This window comes from Phaenicophaeus curvirostris, chromosome Z (genome assembly GCF_032191515.1).
Source record: "Phaenicophaeus curvirostris isolate KB17595 chromosome Z, BPBGC_Pcur_1.0, whole genome shotgun sequence".
Taxonomy (NCBI): domain Eukaryota; kingdom Metazoa; phylum Chordata; class Aves; order Cuculiformes; family Cuculidae; genus Phaenicophaeus; species Phaenicophaeus curvirostris.
In genome coordinates, this window is record NC_091431.1 from 19,372,227 (window position 1) to 19,391,858 (window position 19,632).

The 19,632-nt window shown below is 36.2% G+C and overlaps 1 protein-coding gene across 12 annotated transcripts in view; it reads left to right on the forward strand.

Moving 5' to 3' along the window:
• MEF2C (myocyte enhancer factor 2C) overlaps nt 1-19,632 on the forward strand; it is a 151,871-nt gene that overhangs the window by 120,290 nt on the left and 11,949 nt on the right. For 5 of the 12 annotated variants that reach the window (XM_069880764.1, XM_069880767.1, XM_069880775.1 and 2 more), the window contains 5 exons: nt 3,909-4,081; nt 5,288-5,311; nt 6,214-6,343; nt 7,233-7,368; nt 14,307-19,071. In XM_069880764.1, the coding sequence (XP_069736865.1) occupies nt 3,909-4,081; nt 5,288-5,311; nt 6,214-6,343; nt 7,233-7,368; nt 14,307-14,628 (785 nt within the window). In that variant the 3' untranslated portion in view covers nt 14,629-19,071. Of the gene's footprint in view, nt 1-3,908; nt 4,082-5,287; nt 5,312-6,213; nt 6,344-7,232; nt 7,369-8,978; nt 9,248-14,306; nt 19,072-19,632 lie in introns of those variants that run through there. The other 7 variants (XM_069880769.1, XM_069880768.1, XM_069880772.1 and 4 more) reach the window with 5 other exon arrangements.

Genomic DNA, 19,632 nt, shown 5'->3' on the forward strand with positions numbered 1-19,632 from the left:
TTGCTCTCTATCTTGTCCGAAATAAACTTTTACCCTATTAATGCCCTTAAAAATTCTTAAAACAATTTAAGATGGTAGAACACGAATTTGTAACATAGTTCAAATTATAGTATTCCATGAGTAAATTTTTTTTCTTTTTACTTGTTCTTATTAACTGACTAAGTACTAGTGCACAGAAATACCTTTTCTGGATGCTTTTAAAAAGTGGTGTTGCAGGGATTGATCATTCAGTCTGCACTTGGACAGAATTCCTTCTAAAGTCAGTTTCATTGTGCCTAATTGCAAAATGTGGGAACGTGCCCAAGAAGAGTATTTTATGCTCAGAAAAGCATTTGTCTTTTTATTCTATCATTAGTCCAAATACAAAGTCTGGCATTGCATTATTTCATGACACGTGCTGCTCCACTAATTCTGTCTAGAAACAAAATCTTTTCTGTGTAAAATATTTTTACTCTTTCAAGTCAGCATAACAAACAACATGAGGAAAAAATATTTTCTCTGAAAAGTTCTTGAATTGAAAATGCTGCAAATTTACAGATTCTGACATATGCCCTTTAAAACTTGTGCATCTACTGTTTTTATTTTCATTATACATTACAAGTTATATCAGTAATGTTTAAAAATTTTCTATTGCAGCAAAAAATATGGCTTTTAACCAAATAAAAATGTAAAGCCAACTTGCTCTAAAATCCATCTGGCTTTCATTTTCTTATAATCTATAATCAGGAAATCCATTCGTACATGACATATAATTTTTGCTCTTTCAAGTGGATAGTGGAATGCAATGTTCTGCATACAGTCACATCTAAATTGATAATTGTCCAGGCAGAGTGTAATTTTAAAGTATAGGATGAAGGAAGGTTTAATTTGTGTATTAGAAGTCTTATACGGGTTTTTTGCCTCTGAATGTAAATGAGGCCGTTTTCTTTGGTGGATTTATCTGAAGGTGGGACAGCTGCCTCAGAGCAGGCCACAGATTTCTGAGTAAAGAGGATACAGCTTAAAGAGCTGGTTTAAGAGCAGACTCTTCTTAACTGGAAACTGCATACATGCATTCATCATTGATTTTCAAATGATGGGTTTCTGTATCATTGGTTAAAGACCCACAGTCTTACATTCCTGAATCCACATTATGCCAAAGAATAACAATTTGGTGGCTGGAAAGAGGAATGGTTATTATATGGCTCCAAAATGCTAGCTCGCATAATATGCCACGAACAGCAGAAATCTGCTGGTAAAGAGAAGATTGCAATTATTCTTTAAAATAATTTGATTTTCTAAAAATATCGATGTAAGAAACGTTGTCACTGTGCAAAATATTTTTTGTTATCACTATTCAAAGTATTTTACATCGGCAGGTAAATAATATGAAAGTCAGATGAAAGATTCTGAAGACTGAAGTTTGACACTGGTGCATTCTTCCTCTTAACAGAAATTTATATTAAGTAAATATTCTGTAGACAATGAGAATTCTGTCCGGTAAGGGAATCTGTTCTCTGAAAATCACAACCATAGAAACAAATATATAGATTACACTGTGTGCTGTTTTTTTAAAAGTATCTTAGGGTTTATGTTGTAAAACTAAAAAAGAAAATACACTGCTTCTTCAAACAACTTCATTTTCACTGTCTGAAAAAAAATGCTCAATGCACAACAGATTTCACAGAGCAATTTTATAACTTACTGGCGAAATGTTCCCTGTATGATACCAGCACCAAAGAACCTTTACTTTTGCTTGCCTTTTGTCTGTTGGTTACTTCTCCACGTCCTTACTGCTTTTCAGAGCTCATTTTATAGCTCCTCAAAGAAAACATTGTTATATATTAAAAATACTCCATCTGAATTTGCCCTACCTAGTAAAACATAACATTAATTAGAGCATAGTATGTGGCAAATCCATGCTAAGAGCAATCATTCGTTTAAAAAAACCGTCCCATGTAAAAGCAAAAATTCTTGACAGCCTTCTGGTATTTTAGCATGGTATGTGTAAAATACACTATTTTTATTAACTCTTTTTATCTTACTAGCTGTAAGATGCTATTGAGGAAATAAACAAAATCAACTGTGAAGAATATTTTTGTAGGAAATATCTGAAATTATCTGAGTGCTTCTAAGTTTTTGTATTAATTACATCTTGCAAAGGCTTGGGAGGCCATTATAATTAAAAGCATGAGGATAAACAAGACAAGGCAGACCTGTGACTAAAGGTACATCACAAATACCAAACTCAAGCACTTTTTGACATTTTTCCTGTGTCCTAAGCCTAAGGTCTTCCGGAGCTTGGAGTAATATTTTTGTATTTTGACAATTTTTATTTCTTCATGGATTTGCAGATGTGATAAACACAATAAGCTGATGTGCTTGTGTTTTAAAATCATGATATAATGTTGGTCATGTTTGGACATGCTTCATTATCCTAACTAGAAGAGAGATTCACTCTCATTGTCATGTTCACCTCAGAGACTTTATCAAATTTCGTTCCATAATCCATTCATGTCCTTTAGGGCTGTAAACCTCAACGAGTTCTTCACTGACTTTGGGATTACAAAGGAAATTTGAAGCTGCAAGGCATCTAACTCACAGGAGTCTGCCACACTCACTCGGTCATCATCCAGCACTTTTTAGGTTCTGTGTTGCAGCTTGCAAGTTGTGTACCAAAGATAAGCCCAGCGCAGAAAATCTCACCTTGCATTTGTTTTCTTGGTATTTATCCATAAACATTTTCTCTTTCTGTACTCATTTCATACAATTCCCTCTCTACTACTGGGCAGTTTCTATGTTTCTCTTGAACCTGGGTAGACAGGATTTCAAGACTACAGTGAAAGTCATCTCTTTCCACAGACTTTGTGTGGGTAAAATTACATGGATTAAATAGAAGATCTCATTTTAAGTGGAATGGTAGGTCAGTAACCTTGTGGATACACTGTTGTCAGTACTACATAGTGAGAGAAGGGAATGCTTTTCTGAAAAAGGCAAACAAAGCATTTGCCTGTCAGAATTGTTCCTAGGGCCTGCAGAAAGCAGGGAAGAGATGAAGACAAAAGATACCGTGGTATTTTCCAAATAAGGTCATGCTCTTGCTCCCATTGACTTTGGTGTTGACAGAATCAGGTCCAAAAAGTGTGGTGAAAGAGAGCCAAAAGCATTTAAGAATCTTCTTAGTCCACCCCCTGCCTTTTCTGGAAATTATAGCCTTGCTATACTCATCCTTTGTTTAAAAACAAAACAAAATCCTGACCTGGAAAGGGCTGAGTCAGGCAAAGCAGAATCCTCTGTAGTTGTAGAGAAAACACAGCATGGCTTTGACATTTTCCTAAGCCATAGGATTGTCTGATTTTCCTGATTGTCTTGTAAAGCAAATAGATCTTGGCTGCTTTGAGCATGCAGTATATTGTGCTATGCACCATGGTACTGTAAACAGAGTCGTATACTTCAGCACATCACGGAGGTGTTGGCTGCCATGAGAGAAAGCATTTTAAGGCCAGTTTTTCCAAATATGGCATAAATTTTATTTTCCTTCAAAGATACATTACATGGCACAGGTATTTACCTTGAGTTTTTTTATTTGACGTTTTTACTGTTCAATCTTAAGCCTTATAAGATTTAAGGTAAAAGGAAGAAATTTTTTACGATGAGGGTAGTGAAATACTGCTACATGTTCCTCAGGGAGGTAGTGGATGCCCCATCCCTGGAAACATTCAAGGTCAGGTTGGATGGGACTCTGAGCAACCTGGTCCAGTGGAAGATGTCCCTGCTCCTGCAGAGGTGGTGGACTAGATGGCCTGTAAATGTCCCTTCCAATCCAAAGCATTCTATGATTGTAAGTAATACATTGGCATTTATAATTACAGTCTCTCTTTTTTTTCTTTGCTTTTTTTCTTTTTTTTTTTGTTTTCTAATCTTTGCAGGAAACGGATATGGCAACCCCCGTAACTCACCAGGTCTGCTGGTCTCACCTGGCAACTTGAACAAGAATATGCAAGCAAAATCTCCGCCTCCAATGAATTTAGGAATGAACAACCGTAAACCAGATCTCCGCGTGCTTATTCCACCTGGCAGCAAGAATACAATGCCATCAGTGGTAATGTGTTTTCATAGCTTTTTCAATCTAGATATTTAGGAATTTCAAGACCTGCTGAAGCAGCTAAAGTCAGCAGAACAACATTCCACATTCCTGCTTGCTTGTTCTTTCTGTCTAACTGTAAGTCTTGACATCAAACTGAGGATGTAGGCAGAGCCTGTTTGATTGCTTTTCTGAAGTCATATTTACTTCCTCTCTTTTTTCTGTTGAGTTGCAAAATAGTAACTGTGTCCTGCACGGTCTAAATTTCTGCATTCTCTTTCCTAGTGGCTGAAAGAGCCTTTCCTGGGTTTGTTATAAAGGCTGAATTTAACCCTGGATATTCCTAACCTACTATGTTTTTCTTAAATACTTAAACACACACACTTAGCAGATGGCAGATAAACTAAAGATAAATGAATTTTACCTCTATCACTCTGAGCTCCAAAGGCCAAATTTTGCAATGAAAAGAGTTAGTTAATAGATAGAGCAGGATACAAGAAGCACAAAACTGCACTATCTCCTGACAGGATTAACAAAAATTAGGCAGGCTATTATACAAAAGGTGCCTATCATGTATTTCTCTTCCAAAAGTCAGTTAGTGGTTGCAAGTAAATCAGTCATGAGAGATTTAGCATTAAAAGTGAGTTTACAGTGGCACTGTAAACACATTTTTCTATTATTTAACAGATGCTATTAAAACAATTTCCAAGTGGTCTAGTTCGGCTCAAAGCATAATAAATTAACTTTTAATGTCAGACTAAAACCTCCTATAAATGTGGTGCTGCCTTCTGAGAGGATAAGTAACAGTCTCTTACAAGGCAATGCTTAAAGTTGACCAAGGCAATGACGACAAGCTGTCTGCATCCAATGATTTATTCCAAGGTCCTTAAAACTGATACTTTCCAAGGGATTTTGTGAATAGTCAGGTCTCCTGAAACCAGGTATAACAACACATTCTACAGCCACTGGGGCTGTGGAAGAAAAAATGAATTCTTAGAGAAAGTCTTGCGCTGAAAAATGGGTAGATTGTCCTCACAGGTGAGACAAACATCTTGTTAGTAGAACAAAGAGGAGATCTATGAAGTGTTAGTTTTCTAAACTATGCTCAGAAAGTGTTTAATTTGTTGCCCCTATCAGATTAGGCTAATCCCATAGGCTAGAAATCTGCATCCTGGTAAATATTTATATTCACTAATTGTTAATGCTCCTTTCCTATGCACTCAGTCTGAGGATGTTGATCTGCTTCTGGTAAGTGGTAGTGATGTTCACCTTAATAACGAGGAAAAAACAATCAGTTCTTTTCTATGGTTAACACTTGTGTAGATGAAGCATTGGTTGAAATAAAATTGAAAAATTCAGCATAACTGTTTTGTGAGCAGAAAGGTCACGATAATTTTTGAAATACAGCAGTATGGAGGGCCAGGTGCAGTTGTTGCATATATTCAAATTACGCATGCTAGAATAAATCCCTCTTGTTGCTGGTGCTTAGAGAGCATGTAAACTTCTGCCACTCAAGATGACAGGTTTTTGGTGGGTCTCAGGTCATTTAATCCTGCCACTCACAGGATTAGAGTTGTCTAGCACAATTTTCAGAGTGCAACATCTAGTGGCCTGTAGTTAAAGATAAACGGGTAGCTGCTGTGCTGTCCAGCAGCTCTTGAAGTTAGTGTTATTGCACAGAAAAGAAATAGTCAGAGCACCATCTGCTGGTAAGAGTTAGGTGTTCAGCAGTATCAGGTTGCCCCTAACTTTCAAAGCATAAAATCCAGTGAGACTAGCTTTGGAGTTTAATATGACTTTTTTTCTTTTTCCATTTGAGTGAAAAGGAAAACAATGGGAATAGAGTTTACATATTTCATTAGTTTTTCACACGATCTGTTCTTCTACCCACAATAAAATATATCTTACTTGTTACTAGTTCAGTTACCTAGGAGATATTGATGTAATGGGTTACTATGGTGACAACTGGTCTCTTGAAGGCTTGTAAATGATAGGGTTGGCAGAGTTCATAAAAACCACATGTTTAATGATTAATTTCTAGAAACATATATCAGCCTTTATTTCTCATGTACAAAACTTACCGAGAAAGCTAATACACTCAGCTGACTTAAAACTAGTGAATAATATGTTTATTTTACTTACTTTAAAAGAATCAGAGGATAAATAACTCCCAGTCTGCTCAGTCATTGGCTACTCCAGTGGTTTCCGTAGCAACTCCTACTCTACCAGGGCAAGGGATGGGAGGATACCCATCAGCCATCTCAACAACATATGGTACTGGTAAGTATCACTGCAAGATGTAAAGGCTGGGGGAGGGAGCAAGATGCTGAAAAATGTCTGTCTCAGTGCTAATGAAGTAGCTAATGTTCTTTGGAAGAAACTGAAAAATTCATAGCTGATATGCTTTTTCACTTCATTTACTTATTTTGTATGATTTGTCGCTAACTTGAGACATTTCTATTTAAAAGTTAGCTATATTGTTCTAATGGAAAACTACTTTGATAGCTTTCTTTCATAGGCTTTGATTAAAAAATGTAACTTAAAAGACACTTCTTAGTATTCTCTAGTACAACGGGTAATTTCATGTAGTTGAGTGCCTTCCTAAAGTCATAAGAGTAGGAGGAGCAAGCAGTTTCCATGGCTTAAAAGTAGAGTTCAGTAACTTAGTGGGATATCGCATTTATACATAGAGAGACTGGAAATGAAGCTTCAAGAGGTTCTTTCCTGATCCCATGGGACATTGTTGTTGTACAGAGCATGCTGGCATACAGATTGAATGCTCTTAGAGAAGACATGCATTGTTCAGGCAGTCTGCTGGGTTCTGTAAGGAATACTGTAATCAAAATATTATTATGTTTTTCAAGTCTTTGGCTCTATGAGAATGGATCTGTAGTTATGGTGGATATAAACGCTAAGAATGCTTCAGATCTTCCAGATCCAGAAAAGCACTACTAAATTAGAAAATAATTACTAGTGCATTATTTGCTCCCAAGTTAATGGGTTGAGGAAAGAGGAAGGTCTACTTTCTCTGTTGCAACTTAATGTGATTGGTGTAATTAAAATTAAAAGACTTTAAAAGTGACATGTGAAAATTATGATGCTAGTTATTGTTTAATTGCTTCCTCCTTAATTATCTCTTAATTATTGTCTCTTCTGTTTTCATATCTAGAATATTCTCTGAGTAGCGCAGATATATCATCTCTCTCTGGGTTTAATACAGCCAGTGCTCTTCATCTTGGTTCTGTGACTGGCTGGCAACAACAACACCTACATAACATGCCACCATCTGCCCTCAGCCAGTTGGGGTAAGCAGTACTTCCTTTGTTTTTTTGTTCCACAGTGACCCCGGGAATCCCAAATCTGAAACATACCAGGACATATTTACTATGCATAAGAGCTCCGTTTCCCAAAACTGGAATTATGTGTTTCATGAGAAGTTTTCTAGGTAGCTAAAACTAAATATTCTGTGTCCATGATATTTTCTCAGTAAAGACTACTATTCCTGTTTCACTCTCTGTTTCTTTAAATAGCATTTTATTTCATTACTTAAGACCAAACTAAACACTTATATTGTGCTGTTTCTGTATTTTTCCATTTATGCTTTTTATTTCCAGTTACTATAGCACAAACATTTACAGTAAACTTGAAAATTTTCTAAATATTTTTAATCAAGTAAGAGTGACATAATGATTTGACCTAAGATTAAGCATTAACCTTTAATAATAATAATCACATACTCCCTTCTGCTCAGCTCTGACATTCAAGTTTCATTTATTTGGAAATGCTTTCTACTCTCAAATAACGTAATTAGGCCTAAGAGACATAAGCCCACAGAACTCACTGTGATTTATTTGCTTGTTGAGGAGGATAGGTGTTCGTGCCCTCTAGTGGCTGATTTCAAGACATTTGTTCAAGATTGATGAAGCACTCTGCTAAATCATTTCAGGATTTTTGAAAGGGTCAAAATTCACACAGGGAAGTCACCTGATGCATTCCTGAAAAAAAAAAAAAAACAAGCTATTTGGCTTACTGAAAGTGAACTTTAAAATATGATTTTCAAAAATCCTGGCATCCTCAGTTTCTATTGAGTAAGACTCTACACAGTCACCAGCTCAGCACACATAGCCTATGGTATGGCTAGACATGTTAGAATAGTAAAAGTTTTCATTAGAAAAATAGAAGCCGAAGGCAACTGGAATGGATTTATGAGGGTAAACTTAATTCACATGCATTTCAAAAGTAAACTTTTTTTTCAGGTATTGCAGGTATGCACTATTTGTTTTGCAAGATGATTGCTGTAATGTGGAACTATTCAATACTATAAATGTGGCTTAAACTTCAAAATTTTCCTTCTAACTTATCTCAGCACATTTTGTAACTTAATGTAATTTCCTTACCATGCACAGAGGGTTTGGGGTTTTAAAGGACAGCTATACAATTTTTTCAGAGGAAAAAATATTTTGAACCTCATTTCTATGTAAATAAGCACATATAGATGCTAACTTCACGAAAACATGCAACTGAAATAGTTGCTGTGCTAGAAAATGTAGCCTTAATACCTTCCTCTTACACTTCTTCTATTTCCATTTTGAGTTTGCACCATGTCTGGGGCAACAATCAGAGTAACTGTACAACTAAAGACATAAAATCTCAAATAAATTGAAAACTCACATGTTAGATATCAGTGTATAACCTTACAATAAGCTGATTGTTTTCAGTGGTGTACCAAAGAATGTAACTAGGGTATTTGGTTAACCAAAAAAAGTTTACATTAAATCCTAAACTAACTACATGCCTTCTAAGATATGTCACACATCATCATCTGTTTCTAATTCATATCACAGAATGTCAAAGTGTAATGGCTGTGGTTGGTGGAATACATTCTGAGTTGCTACTTTTATTATTATTCTTTCAGTGATTTGTAAATGAATTCAGCTATGAAAGCTACTTCACTGACAGTTCTGAAGAAGTCTTCTCTCTGTGCAGAAAATCATAATCATGTCTTTATTTTATTTTAGTCATTGAGTTCTATATATAAAAGCAACTATGCTAACTTTTGGATTGTTTGAAAAACTTGAAATTATACAGGACATATTCAATGCATGTCAACCTAAACTAGAATTTGCAGGAGGATTAAAACAATCACAAAAAATTATAGTCATCCTCAGGCATTTGAGAAAATGTATCTAGAAAAGGTCTGACAGCCCAAATCCTTATACTGAGTGACATCTGTATTGGAAAGATTTGGCAACTGAGAGATGTTTGTTGATAATGATAAACCTGTGAGAAAACAGAATTACTTGACAAGACATCCTACTTCTCCGGCAGATTTTGTTTTTCTCTAAAGCCTAAAGGTGAAAAACAGCTCTGCTTCCTCAATGCCTGGCAGAATATGGTTAGCAATAGAATAGAATGTAGTTAGACCTATTCGCTTTCTCCAGATAAGTCCCCAGTAATCATAGCAGCACTATCAGAACCATCTTTAATACAACTGTTGATCCCTACAACCTGTCACTCTTGATGCTGACTCTGCAATTCACAGCTATATCAATGCCAGTGGGCTTGAGGGGCATGAAAACATGGGAGCAGTTCACTTCCCATGTCTGCACAGCTTTTGAATAGGATAACAAGGTAGAGCCTGTTTTGATACAACTAGGACATGAAAACAAGTCATGCTTCTCAACATTTTAGATTAAAAAGCAAAATAGTACTTTCACTAGTTTTAATTGGGTCTGCAGCTGGAGAAAAAATACACAGAAATTCTATTGACAATCGATCCCTCCCCAAAACTTTGGGATGTTTTTTTAATATTGCTGCAATGCCCTTAACAGGGAGGGCAACTGTGTATTTAAGATGGACCAAAGAGTCTGCTAGAAATTAATTACTGCTAACCAGAAGGGAAGTCCATTACAAACTTTGAAATAAATTATCTAAACTTTTCTACGCACAAGTCCATTATATGGAAAGTGTTCCCTTTCATCCATATTTCACAGTCTGAGAGACCCTTTTCTCAGTCCTTTTTCTTTTCTGCATGGGTAAAATTTTGGATTTTGTAAATTATGAGTGCAAACTTAGAAATTCAGTCACAGTATTTTATTTGAAGAATCCTTAGTATAGATATTTGTTTACATAAAGGAAGTTTCTTCAAATTTCTACCCCCTTGAATGAAAAAATATTGTCCAAATCCATGCACACTGTTTACTTTTTCTGTGGCTCTTGCATAGCAAGCTTATTACTTAACAACAATAAGTTTTGATTAGGTAATATTATCCATTGAAACATTTTTACTGAAAAATATAGATGCAATGACATTATATTATGTGCCTTTGTATCAGTTCTGCTAACTTCCTTGTTTTGAATAAAAACCTTAAATATTTAGGACTGAGCCTTTTTTTCTTATGCCATCATTGTAAATAAGACGTTCCAGTGATTTAGTTTCGTTTAGAAATTGCTTTTTAAAGCATAGACTTTAATGTGTGAAAGCGAATTAAATTATCTTGACACAGACAGTCTTTTACACTGATCAAAAAATAAGAAAACACAACTTTGCTTTTACCTGAAAGAAAAGCAGAGGGGAGGGAGGAAGGTTGCATTGCTAGCAGTTCAAAGGTATCCTCTATTCTTCTAGCTGCAGACTAGTGCATTGGTAGTTACTTAGCCAGATTTTGCAGTGAATTTTCAATGCTTCCTTAGATATATTTATGGGGAAAAATTACATGAAGTGAGGAAGTAAAGTAATTTAGAGAAGAAAGTATGGGCATTAAAAAAAAAGGTACATGAGGCTCTTTCTTCCTTTAGTAGACTGCTTTCTCGCTCTGTAAAATCTGTCTATCTGGTGCACATTCATGTCCTCACTCATTACCTGTTCACACCTGCACGTCTATCTGTGCATGATGAGCTTCCATACCAGTTGGAGATTTGAATAGATGGACACACAGAACTGATCTCACTGGCATCTGCAAGGACTAAACTCACTTGCAAGCTTGTTGCATCCTGATTTCCTGATTTGCTTCCCACCTCTTAGAAGCAGAGCTGAGTAGTTGGTCAGTGCTGAACCCAGAAAGGAACCAACATTTCTCCAATGTTGCTATTGTATTCTAAATAATGTCACATTTTCATTCATACTGGCTGGAATAGTAACTGCTGTGTGAAATTAAATCTTTCATTTTCTTAATTTTTCCCCTTAAAATGAAATTGTTTGATACAATGTATGAAAAAAAGGTAATTGCATCAGTATGACTAGACTGTATGGCACTTAGTGAGTGCTTATAGTTATATCCTTTAAAGTTATTTGCTTCATTTTCTCTGTGGATTTTTGATATTTAAAACCTGTTTGTTTTTCAGTGAACTTAGCGTAGGTTTCAAATTATGAAAACAGAGCATGCCTGAACCAAAATTATGTAATTAAATTAAGTGACTGTGTAAAAATATAGATAGATACATGCAGATACAAACAGATGTTTCTACACTCACACGTACAAGAAAAGAAATAATTTAATAGCAAATAGAATTCTCACGTTTTATAATACAGCTCTACTCTAAATAGAGATCAGTCATCTGTTTAGAGTATAGATCTAAAGACTATATAAGTATGTACTATTTCGCATCTATGTGTAACAGAATCTTTTCCTTGTAATTGACATTTTCTTGTTATATTCACTTCCAAGACATTCTCATTAAAATGTTTCAGAAAGTGATAATGAAATAATGTAAATGATAGTCAACAAAACACAGATATTAAAACTCAGAAATATTTTTAGCAGCAAAAGACATTTTAGAGACCATATTTAAGAAAAAAAAATTGAATGGTGACCTGAATTAATTGCTTTAATTTATTTGTATTTTTCAACATCAAAAATTTAGTCCTGACCTGCCAAAATGACTTCTTAACCTTTTTTTTCAATTCACAAAAAAAGTGTTAAAAATGCAGATGAACCTGTAGCATTTTTGAAACTGCCACAAATCTGTATGCCAACTATTTACATATGATGTGTCAAAAGCATCACAAGGAATCTAAAGAAAAGTCTGTAATGAAGCATTCTCATCCTCACTTCTTAAACACTGTTTAAAAAGCAACATTGCAGTGTAGCAATGCTACCTCTGTTTCACAGGAAATACACTTTATCCCTCTAGATTTGTTCCTTTGGAGGGCTGTCACACAGTAGAATGCGAGTATGTTCCATGTGAACAAATTTGACTGAGTGTGGTTGGGTTTAACTAGCAGGGTTTTTTTAGCTGTCCCCAGCTTTGCAAAGCAGCATGTCATCTGCTCATATCAAACACTTCTAAATCAAATCCTCAGGCTCCACCATTCAGTATTACAGGACTTTTAGGTTCAGATATAAGCTTGACATCTAAAATCATATGTAATCTTATCACACATGCTAAACTGGCAGCCTGTTTTCCTAGGTGAAGTCCTAGCATCCTGAGCAAGTGAAAAGTAAAGTCACTGGAAATGAAAAGCAAAACAAAACCCCATAAATGTATTTTTAATTCTTATTGGATTCTTTTCAAAAAGTTTTCAGGAAAAGAGTGGACTATTTCACTAAATTGGAATGACAAAGTCTTATATTTACAGTATCATATATGTGTTAATTCAATAGTTACAAAATCAAAGAAAATGTCCTCTTTGCCAAAAAAAAAAAAAATGCCTGCATTTGCTACCATGAGGACTACTACTCAATAACTCTGTGACTTGTGAAAGGGATGGCTGCAGATGTTGATACACTCATCTGTATAGGGATGAAAGGTAGATAAAAGCAATTAGAGATAGAACATCCTGTTTTCTTTGTTTCCTAACAAGATTCATCCATTATTAAAGACTGCAACACTTCCTGATAAAAGCAGCTGGTATCATTCAATATTGAAGTCATATAGTTCCATTTTAAATCTGTCAGAAGAAAAGTAAACAACATTTTGCCTTTCATCAAAGTTATAGTAAATGCTCCTTAAGTAAAGCCAAAACCCAGTTAATGAGGACAAGTGGAATATTTCACTAGGTGAAAGAACTACACCTAAACTTCATTGTTTCATGTTTAAAAATTACCTCCAAATACCAATATTTCTTCTACTTTCTATGAAAATGCCTGCGCATCCCTTAGGGTTTAAAATCTTATAAGGCTAAGTGTCCTGTTGCTCCTGCTGCCTTCAATTTCCCCCTGTATAAATACTCAATACTAGAAACCTTGGAAGTGTGTCACTGGGCTTAGACACTAACTTCTGGGCTTGGACACTAACTTCAGCCTAGCAAACAGTCCCTGATGTGGAGCATAATGTGAACTGCAAGCTGAGACCTTGATTTTAATAATGAGAAAATTCAGGTTTTACCGGGAGGTGGTGCTTTTGCACAAAGCATCCTGCTGATGCAAGTGATCTCGTTTCTCCCATAGAGAAGAAGTGCAGTCTCAGTGTTCACTCTCCCCCCTGCCTGTTTCAGCTTTCCTCCACCACTACTTGCTTACAAAATACACTTATAGTAGTAATATAGTTTGCCTCTGAAAAAGTTTTAGCATAGCAGTTTCACTTGATGCTTGGAGCATCCTCTAATCTGGACTCTCCAAAAGGCAAATAAGAAATACCTCTGACATCTTTCACTACTCTTCAGCTTTTCTTTGGTAGTTTATTCAAAAACATTCTCAACTGAGTTATGAATTCATAGATTTAAACCATAAAATCATATCTAAATCCTTGCCTGCCTGGGGTATTTTATTAAGGTCAACCCTAGGACCAGTAATTTCAGCTCTATTCCAAAAGGTATAAAATGTACCCAGCCCAAATTTTTGTTTCTGTTTTGCATCTAAAGTCAAATGTCAGAATGAGCAGTGATAAAAATAGTTGAGTGCTTTCAAACTAAATGGATTAATTGCAGCAGAAAGTCTGTGCCTCCTCTGTCTCAGCTGGCGCATACACACACGCAAACACACACAAGCATTAGTCATAAAGAAACCTGCAGGTGGTTCAACAGTGCAAAGGCTTGCGTTCCAAAACTTGTTGTTGAAAAAAGGAGAGACTGAAAGTGAGACCTTCTTTCAAACCAAGGGCACGTCCTGCTCAAGCCAACTGCAATTGTGGAGATGCTTTCATCTCATCAAATTTGTGATTCTGCCCAGAAAACAGCCCTCCTGCTCTCAGCATGTGCTGGTCCTGTGCAAGCCTTTACACTGGTGTTTTGTGCGAGTGTTTGTGCATATCTGGGGGCTCCATGCCTCCTCCGTCTGTAACTGGGTTTCCTTTCCTCCTACAGAGCTTGCACTAGCACTCATTTATCTCAGAGTACAAATCTCTCCCTGCCTTCTACTCAAAGCCTCAACATCAAGTCAGAACCTGTTTCTCCTCCTAGAGACCGTACCACCACACCCTCGAGATACCCACAGCACACGCGCCATGAGGCGGGGAGATCTCCTGTTGACAGTTTGAGCAGCTGTAGCAGTTCCTACGATGGAAGTGACCGAGAAGATCACCGGAATGAATTCCACTCCCCCATTGGACTCACCAGACCTTCGCCGGACGAAAGGGAAAGCCCCTCTGTCAAGCGCATGCGGCTCTCTGAAGGATGGGCGACATGATAACATTATTACCTATTAGGTTTTGTTTTTTTCTTGCAGTGTGTGTGTGCTATACCTTAATGGGGGAGGGGGGGTCGATATGCATTATATGTGCTGTGTGTGGAAAAAAAAAAATAAGTCAGGTACTCTGTTTTGTAAAAGTACTTTTAAATTGCCTCAGTGATACAGTATAAGGATAAACAGAAATGCTGAGATAAGCTTAGCACTTGAGTTGTACAACAGAACACTTGTACAAAATAGATTTTAAGGCTAACTTCTTTTCACTGTTGTGCTCCCTTGCAAAATGTATGTTACAATAGATAGTGTCATGTTGCAGGTTCAACGTTATTTACATGTAAATAGACAAAAAGAAAACATTTGCCAGAAACGGCAGATCTTTACTGAGAGAGAAAGCAGCTGTTATGCAACATATAGAAAATGTACAGATGTTTTGACAGACCCAGCAGTTGGGTGGCCGTGAATTGATGATGGAAAGAGACTGGGTCACCTAACACACCGAAAATGCTCACAAACATGCAGGCATATCATTACAGTATGGCACTCAGTTTAAAAAGGATCAAACCATTTAAAGAGGACCATACTTGTGAAAACATTGAGTTCGAGGGCTAACATATTTAATTTTAAATATTCTGGGTCTGCATCACTTATTAAATAAAAAAAAATTATAAAAATATGTACATTACATTTTGCTTATTTTCATATTAAAAAGTAAGACAGAGTTTGCAAAGCATTTGTGGCTTTTGTAGTTTCCTTAAGCCAAAATGTGTTCTTTTCTCCTTGATAGCTTCGCTAATCTTTTAAACAGTCCTGAAGAAACAAGCAAAAAGGACTCTTTTGTATAGAAAGCACTACCCTAAGCCATGAAGAACTCCATGCTTTGCTAACCAAGATAACTGTTTTCTCTTTGCAGAAGTTTTGTTTTTGAAATGTGTATTTCTAATTATATAAAATATTAAGAATCTTTTAAAAAAATCTGTGAAATTAACATGCTTGTGTATAGCTTTCTAATATATATAATAATTATGGTAATAGCAAAAGTTTTTGTTATCTTAATAGTGGGGAAATATATTTGTGCAGTTGCACATTTAACTATTTTCTTTTGGTTTTCTTTTACTGGGTATACATTTTACAGATCAAAGTCAGCTGTTGAAAGACTGATCTGTAGAAAAGTTAGAATTTACCCATGATGTAACAACTTAAAATCATTTTAATACAGCATTTTACAATCAGTTGAGTGAACTGCGATCCATTGTATATACTGATTAGTTCTTTCATGCTGTTTTGTGCATTGTAACAAGTTAAGGGCCCTTCTATTACTTAATGTCCTGCGTATCTTGTAGTTTTCCATGGGTTAAATGATGAAGCGGCATTACTCGGCCCTTTCTCATTAATGAAGCTGGTATTCTGCCTGTCAGAATGGGATGTACAGCTCTAACGGCTGTCAGTTACGTGAGTGCAGGTGAATATTTGCAGAAGCAGTAGGAAGAGTTAAAGGGAGCATGAAGATGCCCGTTACAAAGATTACTCCCCTCTCTCACAGATTTAAAACTCTTAGGGAGATCATCAGCTAAAGTACCACTCAAAAGCCGATTTATCCTACACAGCCAGTGCTGGCTGTCGGGTCCCTCTGCGGTCACGTTGTCTCACAGTGGGCACATTGTTGAACAATGCTCTCTGTGTGTTTCCACCCAGGCAAGATTTGCTTCAGCATACCGCGTCCACATTTTCTCCTGCCTCATATTGTTCCTTTGACTAAAACAGCTTGAACAGAGGGAATGTATCATTTCTTTAAGTCCCTTTTTGTCCCTCTTGCTTATTAGAAAAAAAAAATGGTGTATTCGAGTGTTTCAGTTTAACTTTTCTGTTGAAGGGAAAAAGTGTTTAAGAAAAATGTTAGTGCCATAGTAAAACTGTAATATTTCTCCTTTTTCCAAGAGTCCTTCCAGCTCTCACCTACATGCATTGACACTATGATGAAGAATATATCTGCGACAGCTAAATATTGACACAGAATATTTTGTTAAGGGAAATCCACACTCCTATTTCCCACCTATACATGCAGTTGCTGTGCACTGCTTGATGACAGAGTGTACCTCTCTCTAGCAGAGAACGATGAACAGACCACAGTGTGCATTAAGACATATGCTTTTCACTTATCACGACTTTAAAAAAGCCTGCCTTACAGGCACTCTCAGCCGTGCAGGGGCTAGTGCATAATCGGGAAACTCTTTGAGCGGAATACTGTGCTACTACTGCGTCCATCTTATCTTGAGTAGCAATCTGCAGGGTAAAGAAAAAGATACGCATGTCTTTAAAAAAAAAAAAAACCAAAAAAACCCAAAAAAATTTAAAAAGAACAAAAGACAACAAAAAAAAAGGTAAAATGGGGCCCATGATTAATTTTAAAACACAAAAAAACTGTTTTTGAAACCACTTTCTTCACCTTCAAATGAACCTATACTCATATTCTCTTCTGAGAATTTTAAACTTCGGTGTGTCAAAAATATGCAAATATATCACAAATGTACCTTGTAATTTCAAGAAAAAATACAACTTTATCAGTATTGTAGTAGAAACTTGTCAGTGGGGACGGGGATTTGGTCTATTGATATATGAAGAATAGCCATATTAATAGTTTACCTTGCGATTTGCCTCAGCAACGCATGAAAAATGACAGATACCGTATTTAATGAAGATGCAGTGTAATATATTACTGCAAGTAACAAAGCAGAAAGTAGCGTGAAAAGTATTGCCTGGGCAATTTATATTAACTCTGACAGTGATTTTTATATAAACAAGAGTAGAACAGAATCACATGAAAATAAATGCCAGTCATCCCTCTTGTTCCTGCTGCAGAGGGCAACTAACTTACTTATACTGGCAAAATTGTGGGGGATAATGCATATTTGCAAACTGATCTAATGATAAGAAGCACAACTTTGATTGTGAAGTCACTTTCTGTAAACTATAACTGTCTACCTTTCTTGTTCCTTTATCTGTACCTTACCATTTATTGTATTTGCAAAGCTAATTTGGGTTTATTGTGTGATTCCTTTGTATTTAAGGAGTTTGGGGCAGAGCCCTGAAAGAGTATTAACATTTACTTTACCTTAACCCATGCTATATAATGTTTTAGGCAACATTCTTAATTGTAAGTTCAAACACCTGAAGTGGCATTCTAGACATCTGCAAGTATTGTTATAGCTAAGCTAACCTCTATTAAAAGGTGTTGTCAGTTAGTGTTTAATTGCTGGTGACAATTATATGATATACCCTACCTGCACACCCTGTATATTGTATGCATTGAGCCATTCGCAGTAAAGCTTTTGTCATTTCAGTGTTTTTCAAAAGTTGTGTTTTATAACAAAATGGCTTATATTTTTCCCAGAAGAGGAATTTAGCAGTTTTTAATGAATAATATAAAAATATCTGTTGTCCTCAGATCTTTTTCAGGTAAAGCTAGCGTAAGAATAAAAGAACTCATAGACCGTTTTCAAGGATGTCAACCCTTTTGTATTGTATGTGTTATCCTATATACCCTCTTTTATCTATAGTCCTAACAGAGCTGTTTTGTTTTCCTTCTTCCTTCGCCTTGAAGGTAAATGCTTTGTAATTTTTTAAAAGCCACTTGAAACCTCAATAAAGGCTGTTGCCTAAACACGGCATACTTCATCTGTTCCTGTTTGTGCCATCTGCTGTGATGTCGTCAGTTATATGGCATTAATTTCCTGCCACTACAGGTCTCTTGAAGGACTGATGGAACGTTGGTGTCTGTTAGAATGCTTCAGACTGTAGATGTAATAAAAGGCTTTTGTTAATATATTTTAACCAAAGATGTGGAGCAATCCAAGCTTTGAGCCACAGACCTTCTGCATCAAAAGTATCTGTTTGATTATTTTCATAATCAGGTGTTGCATTTCTACCTTCCCTGCTCATACCTCAGACTGATCCATACCTCAGTTTGATTCAAAAAAGGTCAGTTAAGTAACTCATTTAAAAAAAAAATAAAAATAAAAACATCAAATGCAGTACCAGAGTCTTTTGTGGAGTAACTTAACACCAGACCTGGGTTACCGCAGGCATTACACTTGGATTGCTTCAGATGGTTTGTTGTATCCTTTTTTTTTCCTTTTATTTCTTCTCTTTCATGGGGATTTGCTTCCATAAACAATGGTGATAACAAAATAGCTTGTAAATGGGAGCATACAAGCATTTGCAACAAATATTAAAGTAGAGGCTCACAGCGGCATAAGCTGGACTTTGTCGCCACTAGATGACAAGATGTTATAACTAAGTTAAACCACATCTGTGTATCTCAAGGGACTTAATTCAGCTGTCTGTAGTGAACAAAAATGAGAAAATTTCAAAAGATTCTCCTGCTGGAAATAAGGTATAATTTGTATTTTGCAGACAAATCAGTAAAGTTACTGGCTTTCTTAGTGACATTGTGTCTGTGGTGCATTTTTTTATTAATTTAAATAGTGTTCTGTTTTCGGTGTTAGCACTGCAACGCATGAAAGAATCAGCACATTAGCTGCCATCAGTTGCCTCAAGGTCCTGCCTGTCACTTGTGCTTGCTTAGAAAGTTAAGCACATTTTTGTGGCATCCTGATCATATCAGTGGCTCATAAATATTAATACCTCACTACCCATCATCCCAACAAGTTAGGGAAAGCTCGTTACTGCTCTGGAAGTTAGTGTTGTTTTGATGCAGCCATCTGAATTTGGCCCTAATGTCTGAGCAAGCGAAGGAGCTAGGTGAGATGAACTCTGGCTTTTTAGGTACTTAGTCCCTGACAAGGAATCCAGATTCCTATATATACATGTCCTGCAATTTCTCCTTGTGCAGAGAACCATGCAAAAACCCTACAAAAAGAGCATGTTCTGTGTTGAAATCCTCTATTATTAGGTCTGTGCTTTATAGATGTTCTGTAGAGTGATAGCTTCATAGGGCCTGTGTCAGAATTAATCTTTTCCCTTTTTGTATTTTTGCTGTTGCTTAAT